Below are 13,042 nucleotides of genomic sequence, written 5' to 3' on the forward strand. Positions count from 1 at the left end.
CGTTTTCCTAATATTTATCTTCATTTGCATTGCTCACTGCCCTGCTATATGCTAGTTAAATATCAGATGAACTCGAGGTTCCCCAGGGGAGAAAACTGCTGTATCAAGAGCATCTGTCATGGTGCCAAGATGCATGTGTTCATTTTTTTTTTTCATTTACCGACCAATAAGTACTTGCTGAATGAATGAAAAAAAGAATGAACAAATGCAATTAACTACAGATGTTTCTTTAGACTCAATGCACTCTCTTCTCTTTATGTGCAAACTTTAGGGAGCACACCTACTGACACCTGCAGATGTGTACACTTGGCCCTTACATGTGTTTGTTTCCTTCTGTACAGTTTTCTACAGAACATCTATTAAAACTACCGTCCCAATACAAAGTATTGTTATTATTCAAACTATATTCTACTCTACTCCCCTATTGCTGTTACTATAAAACAGTATCTTCCTGTTCTTAGACTTAACATTGTTGATACCTATCATTTCTTTGGACAGTGAGTCGTAAGTACTTCTAGCACTTGTTCTGTTCATCAATATCCAAAGCTACCATCTAAATTGGGTGCCCACTGACTGAAACCAAGAACACTACACAATAGCTTTATGGCTCATCTCTTTTTTCCAACAATTACCACTTATTGAGCATGTACTACATACAAACACTATTAAATGCTTTTAAACCCACTTATTTAATTCTCAGAACAACCTGTGAGGAAAAATTTCAACATACTAATGAGAAGAATAATCAGAGAAGTTAAATTACCCAAGCTGCAGAAGTAAAGAGGTCCATCTCAAATATCGTCTCTTGTATGACCCCTTTCCTAAGCCCCATTACATAAATGTACCCTGTATGGCTCTTTTCAGGGCTACTACCATTAGGTAGTAAATGTTGTATTTATAGCTTTCTTCCCTAGTACTAAATTGTAAGCTCCCCGGGGGAAAGACTTGTTTTACTTATAATCTATAAACCTAGGGCAGTACCTTGAATATAGGAGACCCTCAGTACAAAATATGATTATTCACTCATCTGTCTTGAGTTCTGTGAATATACATAAAATATTTGCTATTGTTAATACAGTGGTCCCCCCCCCCGCCCGTGGTTTTGTTTTCAGTGATTTCAGTTATACATGGTTAAGATCCAAAAATATTAAATGGAAAATTCCAGAGAGAAACAATTCTTAAGTTCTAAACAACTGCACACCATTCTGAGTAGTGTGGTGAAATAATCATGCAGCCCCACTTCACCCCACCCAGGAGGAGAATCATCCCTTAGTCAAGCACAGCCACACTATACACACTACCCACTCGGCAGTCACTGAGGAGCCCTCTCAGGCAGCTGTTGTGGTATCACAGTCCTGTGTTCAAGTAACCCTGATGCTGCATCACACTGGCTGTGTCAGTCACCTCACTTCATCCCATCACACATCATCTCACGGCATCATCTCACATCATCACGCGGTGAATACAGTAAAGTATTTTGAGATAGAAACAAATAACTTTTATTACAGTATATTGTTACAACTGTTTTATTTTTAGTTATTGCTATTCATCTCTTAACTGTGCCTCATTTATAAATTAAATTTTATCATACATATGCATGTATAGGGAAGAAACAGTATATACAGGGCTCAGTACTATCTGTGGTTTCCGGCATCCACCAGGGATCCGCTATGATTAACACAGGACTACTATGTTATTTTATACTTATAATCTCAATTCATCTATAAGCTATGTTAGCCTCATTTGCCTTATTTATTCTCATGCAGTCTAGTACATATTCCTTTATGAAGGTGGTAAGCACTTAGTGCAATACCATAAGGATGCTTTAATAGCATTTGATGGTTATGGAGATACATTAAGAAAAATTCAAATCTGAAAAGACCCTATGTACCAAATTTCATTTAGAATAAAACTGACACATTAAGAGAGAAGCAAAACTTACAATAAGATAACACATTATTGATCCATGTGTTATCTAGTAGAAGGGAAAAAATGTAGAATTCAGTAAACTATCACTTTTAAACCCTTATAGAATTATGTAAAAATTCCCTGTGATTCCTTCCTTAATTGAATAAGTTACTGTGTCTTCTTAGGAATAACATTTAAAGTATGTTCTTAAGTTTGAGGACATGTTAAATGTTTTAATTTATCCTTAAATTTCTCCCCTCAAAAGGTATTCCCAATAGAAAGAAATTAAGACTGAAGAAAGGAATCGCAGTAAAAGAAATCATCCAACTTCTGGGAAAGAGAACAGCTGGCAATTAAAGAAAAGGACCTAAAAGTTTGATGTTTCAGTTTTTAATTTACAGAAGGAGGAACTTATATATAACAAAAAAAAAATTAGCCCAAATCTCAAAAACAGCACTGGAGATTCAAATGCAGACTTCTGAACATAACAGGTATTGCCAAATATGCAAACTTGTAGAGAATCAAGGGAAAAAGACATAAAGAACAATCCATCATCAGCCATAAACTACATACCTGTTTAAGTCTGGCGAGTTCTTTCAAAGCTCGTCCCCATTGTTGCTTGTAATGTAGTTTAGACTTGGTTGCAGATTCCAACTTTCTTTCAAGTTCAACCTAACAGTGATTAAAATCATATCAAGTGAAACACTATACCACTGAGTACAATCACTGAAAGATAATATATACAGAGAGTCTGGCTTAAGAAAAGAGTTTATATAGTGTGACATACGACATCATCTAAAACTGTTATATAATTTACTATAAATATTATGGCACATGAACATTTTCTTGTTTAAAATATAGTCGTATTTTTACTGCCTAACAGCCTTTACTAAAAGGAACTGAATTAGTCTTAACCTCCAGACAGTTACTGTAAATGTATTTAAAACATGTATATTATATAAAGATCATGGGTGAAAAATCTTTTTTTTTTTTTTTTAACAAAAAGCAGTTCTAAATGTTAGCATTCCAATTTAGTTGGCATTCTAAATCTTAGAACCAACTTACTCCTTTTGGAGGCCTTTCGTTATGTGGAATTTTGTCTTATAACAAGGAAAGCTAATAGATTCTTTTATAACTATATTTCAGCAAAAAATCATAAATAGAATGCCGAAAACAGTGAAATGTTTAATCAGAAAGCAGTTTACTAGGAAAGAGTACAAAGTCAAAAATATTTTAAGAATGTTAAAATAAACCCAAGTGAAAGACAAATAATGCTCCTAATAACCATCAGCTAACTCTTATTTTCTATTTTTCCTCAAATATATAAAGAAAAACATGAAAGTGATTCAATTAAAAAACCCAGGCTATTTATACTTGCAGCAGGCAGTCTGCTGTGCATGAACTGAAGCCAACTTGGCTCTGTTTTGGAATGTACTCGTCTCAGTGGTTCAGCCCAAGTACCAAACAACTTCATGCAGCCGGCAGACAGCTTCACTATGTAAGTGATAATGTAATAATGCGCCTCAATTACAGTGAAATCCTGCTAATCTAAACTGGTCCAATTTTTTACTATGAAATCAACTTTTTCCCATACACACAATTCCTACTGTTCTGCAGGAAAATAAAACTGAAGACACTATACAAAAATTCAAACCTCAGAAAACTCATATGAAAATAAAATGAAAGGAAAAGCAGATTGCCAAATTCCTTTCACAAAAGACCAGAACATTCTCTGCAGTAATATATGACTTTGCGGAGTCAAAGTCTCTTCTGCTTTACAAATTCCTTGTGCTTGGATTTAAATATGTTGACATTTTATAACTAGATTCATACATCTTAAATTGAATAATACTCTGAGATTATCGAAGATGACTTTCACTTATGCCCCAAAGATTTAACATACTACTTGGAAATTTAACAATAGGACATATGTCAGAAGAATAAGAAAAATCTTTTTAAAAACTGTGAGGTAAAAAAGCAGTCTTTGAGGAAGTCTAGTATCGTGATGGGCCCAAGGATAAGAGTTGGGGCAGGGACGAACCTGCAGAGAGTGCGGAGGGTCAACACACTGACTCCATCAGAAAAAGCTGTCTAGGTGGGTTACAGAGGTTTTGCCGCGATTATCCAAATAATTCACATCTGCATAGTTATTCACACTAATTTAAAACACGTGTATAGTCAATACATATACTTTATTCTTACAAATAAAAAATTGTAGCTAGCAAGTCTGACACATAAACCTCATTTTTCTAATTTATTCCTATTACCAAGTCAATTATTACTAACTTTATTTTTAAGGACACAGATGCCTCTATAACTCTAAAGAAATATATGCACCCAAGTCCCAGAAAAATGCACACAACCAAAGACCTGGAGTTAAGAGCCCTTACTGTGAGTAGATTTGAGGCTTGGGAAGCATTTGTGCTGATATATCATATAGACTTCTCTCTTGAAGTATTTCCAGTTTTGGTATTTTATATTCCTAATGCCCTTTCCTTAGCTCAGGCTCTTCTCATCTTCTCTTGTCTCCTCAGCCTCAAATCTACCTATCTACAAATTTTGCAAATCACTATTAGATCAATTCATTCTCTACTAAATAATCTACAACAGCCACTTCTTGCTTATAGTATTGAGCCTAAACTCTTCCGCTAGGTTTCAAGGCACTCCCAAATATAATTTCCATCCTACTCACTCAATCTGCTTTCTCGGTATTCCTCAACAGGAAACCCTCTACTCCAACCACCACGTGGGTGTCCCCTACCCACCCCTTTCTCTTTGCCTGAAGTACTTCCTGAGCCCGCCAATGCTTTCTTTTTCTTCTCTGCTTGCTTAAAACTTCATATTCAGTGCAAACACTACTTCAATCTGGAACTGTCTTAAAATTATTATATTCTGAACACCAAATGATTTCTCCTTTCTGAACTGCAAAGGGTTTCTATTACATTCCCTGGTATTTGATTATACACAGTCATTTAAGGGTCTCTGAGACATTTCCCCAATTACACTACAAACTCGCTTCTCTCATTTTCTTTCCCCTTTTGCCCTAAGGGATGAACACACAGTAGATACTCATCGAATATTCTTAAATACATAAACAACCTATGTATGTCCTAATTATAATGCTTCCCATATTTTATTTTTTCAAAGTCCCATTTTTTAAGCAATCTAAAGACACTTCCTAGCTAAAAGCAAATCAAATTATTATTCACTTCTTACACAATAAAGGGATCAAGAATTACATTTGATAAAACTACTGTTCATTTCCTTTTAGACCGTTTCAGTGAAAAGGGAAACTGTCCTACTGAAGAGAATGGGTAATCACAAAAGGAAAAAGCTCTCAATCAGACATAACCAGAAAGTCAGACTTAATCAGATACTTCTTTATTCATGCCTTCTTTTTCGTGTTTTTGTCTTTGTTATTACTTAAGAAATAAGATTCTGCCCTCTTCTGGCTCCAAAAACACTTACAAAGACTTTCCAGAAGAGCTAAGAAGCCTTGCTTACTATGCACTGAAACATGCTGAATGAAGTCATTAGGTCTGACATAGAGGCTGCCCCATTATGCATTTTTTTCCATCTCTCTTTCAAATTCGTGGTGCTCTTTATATTTTTAATGATTCGTGGTGCTCTTTATATTTTTAATGTTTAGTGATTTTACCCTTTTGGTAGTTAAGGAATTTTAAAAATCACTTAAATTTCTATAGTAGATATTATCTAGTTCTAGACTATATTTAGAAAAGATGAAGAAGATAAAGCTTCTGCTCTGATTTTGAGATAATTAGTCTCTAAATTTCCCAAGATAAAATGGAAACATTCCTTGACACTTCCTTAGCAGAGCCTGTGAGACTCGATGAGATACTGACTGAGTGGTTCCAGTCTCCGGTAAGTAGCACGGTATTCACATTTATAGACACAGAAATACTTTAATAATTGGTTTTTCAAAATAAGGGTGGGAAACGGCTAGCTGGATTTAAGTTCATTGGTAGAGGAATGAGGAAAAGATGAAAAACAGAGGAATCAAGAGACTGTCTAGGTATGTAAGAAGCATAATCAACAAGACTTGTCCATTAAATAGATGTGGGGGTAAAAAGAGGAACCAAAGATAGCATGGCAATTAATGGGCCGCAGAAACATTTAACGGGTTCAGAAACACTAGAAGAAACCAATGAATACCCTCCTCAATTCAAAAGGCTTTCTTCACCACACTTCCTTCCATCTCCAAGCTTTCCATACATTTGCACTTTTTGCTTCTCGATGTTTCTTCTTTCGAAGAGTAACTTCTGTGCTCAATCTCTTGTTTTGTTTTTGATGCCAAATTTTCTATACCCTCTGCGAACTGGCTTATTAAAGGGCAGTGACTTAACTGTCAAACACATGGCCTTTCTTTCCTCAGCCATTTTTGACTTTCCATTCATGAGAGATTATTTTTATTTTCTCATTCTTAAAACAACTCCTTTTCTTTTGTGCACCACACAAAGCTGCATTTACTATTTCTCCAGATCTTTTTAGCTTACTTCCCCAACTCTTGCATCTTGTCTGTGAAGCTGAACTTTCCCACTAAATTTTATTTTCAGTTGTCCTTCCTAAACACTCCTTGAACAATTTTATCCACTTCCAAGGCTGTTATTGTAATTTATTAAAATGACGGGACCAACTCTGTCTGTCTAACCCTTTTCTCTCTTTCTACTATATGTTCTCATTTTTAACCATATGTAGTGAACTTCTCCACTTTTTCTGCTAACATCTCAAATGTAATCTGTCTAAAACCAGAATTATCTACATCTTCTATCTCCCCCAAAAGTTCATTAAAATTCATTAAGCCAATCTGGTAAAGTTGATCATAATCTCTGACTTTTCTTTCCAGGTGAAATACAAATTCTTTAACTTAGCATCTAAGGTCTTCCCACATTCTCTTACCAGGCTTATTTTCATCTACGGTCTTCCCACATTCTCTTACCAGGCTTATTTTCATTTTGAAATGAAATCAGAATTTACTGATGAAACTCTATGTTCTAGTCAAGCTATTTTCCAAATAGGCAATAGACTTTTTAACCTCAATACAATACTTCTCCTTGGGATAACCTCACCCACATATTTACCTACTTAAAATTTCACCTATTCTTGGGTTCCATACCCAGTTTCACTTTTTTGTTATACTTAATGTGTAATGTGCAGAAGTGACTTTGTTTTCCCTTTGCATGCAGAGCATTTATTAAGAGAAAGTTAGGTGATACTATTATTTACCTTTCACTATACTTATTTAAGTAAGTTCCTTGTCTCCTTTAAAAAAAAAAGATTTTATTTATTTTTAGAGAGGGGGAGGGAGGGAAAAAGGGAGAGAAACATCAATGTGTGGTTGCCTCTCATGCATCCCCTACTGGGGACATGGCCTGCAACCCAGGCATGTGCCCTGACTCAGAATCGAACCAGCCACTGTTTGGTTTGCAGGTCAGTACTCAGTCCACTGAGCCACACCAGCCAGGACCCTTGTCTCCTTTTATAACTTATTTACTTGACTCTGTCCTGAACATTTTTGTATCATTCACGACAGCATTTACCATGATGTCTTAAGTAGTACAAATCTTTGCTGGATAATGAAAAACCAATTATATCAATTAGCATCCTTCCAGGAAGTCAGAAATCACTCTAGGTCTTTCAAACAGATATAATATAATATAGGAATCTCATTAGACAGCTAAAGACAGAGCAGCAATGCCAAAGAGGATATAGTGAGGTAACATAGTGATTAGCAAGAGCAGGAAGTCCCTACTTCTTCTAGGTAGGAGGGATTACAAAAGAAGTAGTTCTTGCTATCAGGAACCCAGAGACTGGGGGTGTCCAGTGAGCTAGAATCACAGTGAGGACTGTCCAAAGGAAGCTGGCGAAAGAGTGTCTTGTGGGAGATAGCACCATAAAAAGATACGACTATTATCAGGCCAAAAAAAAAGGAAGCAGAGAGAAGACAGAATTGCCCTAGCATTGACTCCCATCCACCAGTCTTCTGTTAGTGCCCCCTAGTGGCTGAATCTATAGAAATGAAAGGGCAAGGAAGCCTTCAGTACAAAGCTGAGAGGGAAAAACAGGCAATGGCTGGCAATGACATTCTTAAACTTCTAACAGTGGTTTTTCTGTTTATTACCTACTATCTTCCTGTATATGCTATATCTTTTTAATAATGCCTAAAATTATCAGCACATATTGTAAGAGCACATATTATTCAAACTTAGGTTGTCTGTTGCACATTATACCTTTTTTAATGCCTAGAACCTAACTAAATGTCCTTTCTATTTGTGGGGAATCCCAATATAAGTGAGAGGCAGGATCTGGCATCTAACCACAGAAAACAAAATCGAGTGGATATCCCTTCTTCCAAGCTAAGAGCAAAGTACATACAGGCCTGTGATTTAAATAAATGCTCCTGTCTGGGACACTGAATCTAAAGGGTAGGAATATGCAGAGAGAGTATTCACAATGGCTACTGCAAAACTGGGGCTTCAACAGTATGACACCAGAACCAGGGAAACAGAACCAGTGCCATGCCAGTGGCAGCCCCAGCAGCAGCATCCTGAGTAGACTGTTTTGTGATAGAAGTATGCCTTCCTTGCTCACCCTGGTTCCTGCCCATATTTTGAAACCGCTTCTTCAGCCTTTCTGACAACTTCGTGAATTCCTTTATTCCTAGAGTTAGTCATTTCTGTTGTTTGTAACCAAGGACTCCAATTAGTATAAGCTACTGACAATGTCATGTGCCTTGAATTCTCTGACGTGTTAATATCAGAATACTTCAGTGAAATGTTACAGTGTATATCCAAGTGTCATTACTGACTTCACGAATTGATCATTAGGACTAATTAAGTTGCCATAAATTGACATGGGTACCTTTTCCAAAGTGAGAAGGTTTATTTCAGACTGTAGACGGATTTCTGGTTTGTTGCTTTGCTGATCCTTGAACTGATGGAACTCTTTTTCCAAAATCTTATACTTATTTTCAGCATCATTAAGCTGTATTAAAAAAAAGTATTACAGCCATTTTAAAACAGATGTAAGTTCAATATTATAGAATTCAACAGTGTCGTTTTTTCTTATTCTAAACATGTTCATAGTAGAAAATTTAGAAACATAAATATATGAGAAAAATTAAGATCTCTAGCAATCCTAAAAATTTAGTAAGTCAAATGATTGACAACATACAAAAACTTTTTTTAAGAGTATAAAATTTCTTATGGAACCAGTATCATAGGAAACTATTTTTGTTAAATTATAGATGGCAAATGAAAAAGTTACCTTATAAAAATACTGATGCTTTATACTTAAGATGTTACAGGTAAGAAGATTGAAGATTATATAGATAGAGCAGACTGTCATCAATGAAAATCAAGTTTAATTTTAATGCAGTATTTATGGTTCTTAAAATTGGGCACTATATGAATTTTGTACTTCAAACACTACTATTACAATTTAAGGAAATGTAAAGATTATTTGGCCCAACCCCTTCATACTTATAGGTAAGAGCACTGAGGGTCAAAGGGCTAGTGAGCTAGTCAGTGGCAGAGGCATGACTAGAATTCCAATCTTGTCATCCCCCGGGACATGCTCTAATGGAGGGCAGGAGATACTTCCTTAATTCAGAAGAGCTAGACTGCCTTAACTAAATACTCCATAAAGATATTCAATCTGAGATTCAAAAAAAAAAAAAATCAAACATAAATAAGCACCGTTACAGATGCTTCCCCAAAATATAAACCAGTATAACTATCCATCATTAGATAAGTCAATTATTCCTCCATTAAGACATAAGAAAACTAAATTTGAAATACTAAGAAAATGTGTGGTAAAAATAGACCTTAAATTATCAATAATAAATTGTTTTATGCCAACAAATACAAACAATTCTAATTAGAATTTATCAGGCATCTTTAGGTAATACTATACTATATGTGTAAATATTCCAAATAACAGAAGTTTCCTTCTTTGAACATCTAGACTTTTATTTTTAAATTTGAATAAAAATCTTTCTAAAGTATCTCACCTGCTTTAAACAAAACCTAATAAACTTAATATTTAGTATTTGTTTCCTATCATTCAGGGACTTTATCATAACCAATTGCTGTGGTTACAATCAGGTGGTAAAGCAGTGAGCTGTCAGGCGGACTAGGCTCTTTTTCCTTTGCTAAGTGGTCCATAAACTACGTTGCTTTTTTTGAGTTCTGGTAACTGCCTTTACGTATCTGAACAGAGATACTTTATCTCCATCAGTTTTTGGCTGACAGTATGTCTATCGGTCCCTTCTACCTATCTAGTTAGAATTGTACATATGGTACATGTAACCTGATTCAGAGTAAGGGCCTGAAAAGGTTGTACAAAGAAAATGTAAAATGTTTACAGTCACGCATGGGCTTGGCAACATGGGTATCTCAGAAACTTCTGCTGCTCCCCACCCCCCAGTTTTTTCTCAGGTCTTTAGATTATGTTTTAGGAGTTCCTTGGGTAAATTTTCTGAATACTAGTTCTTCCCACAAAGATGTTAGCTAATTATACCAGTCTGGGACAAGGTAGAGAGCTGGGTTTTTTCAAGAACTCCCCTGGTTCTCTAGATGGCTGAATCTTCCCAATAATTGGGAGAGGAGAAGCATTTGGTAAATCCCATCACAACTGCCTACTTTTTAACTTTATCTTTCATATTTTAAATGAGATCTCCATAATGACAATCAAATTCATATTTATGACTGCTAAATAATGTGACCCTAACTGACCCTGAAGTGCTATGAACACTATTCTTCATGCCAGAATTTACCGAAGACTTTGGAGGCATTCATCATACATACCCAATCTACAATGAAAATTTCCAACATAAGCTTAATATTGAACAGATTGATGCTTTTATTTTTTAGCAAATATGTATTAAGACCAGATTATGTGACCAAGGCTGGCTGGGCGCTAGGCATACAGATACAAAACTGAAATACAATCTAACAATCTGACACTGATCAAATTACTACACTAATGAAAATTAAAAAAAGAGAAGAATATCCCATGAAAATATATAACAACTTGCAGAGCAGGGGTCAAGGACGATTTCCCTGGGCAAACAGCACACACAAAGATCCTCTGGTTTTGTGAAGCTAGCACAGGGTGCTGGATGACCTAAGGAGGACCGGTGTGGCTGGTGTACAGGGCAAATGCGGAAGAGCGGGAAATGAGGTGAGAGAGACAGGCTAATTCCAAACTACACAGAGGTTGTAAGGCAAGGTAGTTATTCTGATCTTTATCCTATGAGCAACAAGATGACACTGAAAGGCTTTAGAGGAGAGTGTCATGATTCCCAAATGTCAAAAATATCCCTGGCTGCAACAGGAAGAACAGGAGTAAAGAACACTTACAGGAAGTTCAGGCATGGATGGGAGGGTCATGCTGGGTTTTAAAAGCCTTTACACATTCAATTAGAGATGTCAAAAAGGCAGTTAGATCGCTGGGTCTAGAGTGCAAAGGAAAGGTCTGGGATAATAAATGTGAAAGTCCCAGAGGCAGATTGTTTTTCTTCCCATGGGCATTAATAAGATTGTTGAGTACAAAGTAAGTCTTGAACTTGAAGTCTAAAATGTACTGGCTAAAGGAAAACAAGCCTGCAAAGGAGCCTGAGAGTGGCCAGAAAAGCAGAGGCGAGAAAGGAGAGTGGTGTTAGAGAAGTTGAGAGAAGAGAATATATAAAAAAATGACAATAGCGTTGATGTCAATAACTGAGTGAGATGAGAAATGAAAGGTGCCCACTGAACTTAAGTGACTGAGCCACTGGTGGCTTCTTTGACAACTGGCTGCCTAGAGCACTGGGCATGAAAAGCACAGTAGGGTGGGTCGGGAGGTAAGTGTAAGGTGAGGAAATGAAGAGGAGCGCAGACAATTCTATCATGAAATCTGGTTCTTAACTGAATTCAGTCCAGTGACAAGAAGTATATCTATGTTTGCTAAAAGGAGATTTACCAGAAAAAGATTTTAAGCTGAGAGTTACCTGAAATGTAGCATAATCTCATGCAAATAATTGTAAGAAAAGGAAAATTATTCCAATATAATCCTTAGCTTTGACTTAGGAAAAGAAGATCCAATTTAAAGTATATTTAAATGTCAGTGTAATAAATATTAATCGTCCAAATTACTGTGAGTTTTTGTAACATTTTAGTGAACCATACCTATCATTTCTAGATGCAAATAAACTCTAAGTGTAAAGAGATGACAGGTATTTCATCCAACCTGCTGCTGAAGTCGGTGTTTATCCTCTTCTAGCTGCTTGATCTTTAACCTTTCCAGTTCTACTTGGTGAACACAATCTTCCTTGGCCCTGCGGATAGAGCTCTGAAGTTCTTGCAAGTTCCGTTCACGTTCCGATTTCAGTTCCTTTCTTTCTCTTTGAAGCTTAAAAACAAGGCATCTTTGAGAGGCTGACCTATTATGAGCCGCATTATACTGTTCAATATTCTGTTCTATATAAACAGTCAAATGTTCAGACTGCTTACAAATTTACTTTCATACACTTTCCAGTAGAGACTTAATCTCCAAATATAGTGAAATTATAAATTTTCAATCATTTAATTTTAATATACAAAGTGTATACAAAAATCCACTTATGACTTGTATATATTCAACTGAAAATGTCCTAATCACTTAAAATTCTGACTTGAATAAATCCATTTAAATGTATAAGCAAATAAACCCAAGATCCTTTTCTTCTTTTAGAAAACTTATTTTCTGCCTAATCACACAGAAAGTAGACTCTTAGTATTAGGAACAAATATACATTTTAAGTTTAAACATCTACAACAATTTAGACATCCCAGAAAATGTATAAAGATAAGGTTTGGGTGATATGCTGAGAAAACTTTAAGAAACATATTTGGGTAGGTAAGGAGCATATAACTTTAATATAGAAGAAATTCTAATTATTTTGAAATGACTTTTATAATAATTTTGAAAAGTAGGGTAAATTGTAGTAAGACCTAACAAAAATGCTAACTAGGCCTACTACTCATCTGTTCTTGGTATCCAATCTTTAAAGGGCAAGAAAGAGAGATAAGTTACTTCTTACTGAAAACAAAATTAGGATTCTGGACCCCTGAGTTTGTGCTACATTTTCTCTTGCCTC

The 13,042-nt window shown here is 35.7% G+C and overlaps 1 protein-coding gene across 8 annotated transcripts in view; it reads right to left on the reverse strand.

Annotated features, from left to right (window-relative positions):
- Positions 1-13,042, reverse strand: part of CEP120 (centrosomal protein 120) — a 75,387-nt gene that overhangs the window by 15,769 nt on the left and 46,576 nt on the right. For 7 of the 8 annotated variants that reach the window (XM_045204473.2, XM_053910716.2, XM_053910706.2 and 4 more), the window contains 3 exons: positions 12,154-12,315; positions 8,788-8,910; positions 2,482-2,580 (listed from right to left, as the gene is read on the reverse strand). In XM_045204473.2, coding sequence (XP_045060408.2) covers positions 2,482-2,580; positions 8,788-8,910; positions 12,154-12,315 — 384 coding nt within the window. The remainder of the gene's footprint in view (positions 1-2,481; positions 2,581-8,787; positions 8,911-12,153; positions 12,316-13,042) is intronic. The other variant, XM_053910713.2, reaches the window with a different exon arrangement.

Source organism: Desmodus rotundus, chromosome 1 (assembly GCF_022682495.2).
Source record: "Desmodus rotundus isolate HL8 chromosome 1, HLdesRot8A.1, whole genome shotgun sequence".
NCBI classification, from domain to species: Eukaryota; Metazoa; Chordata; class Mammalia; order Chiroptera; family Phyllostomidae; genus Desmodus; species Desmodus rotundus.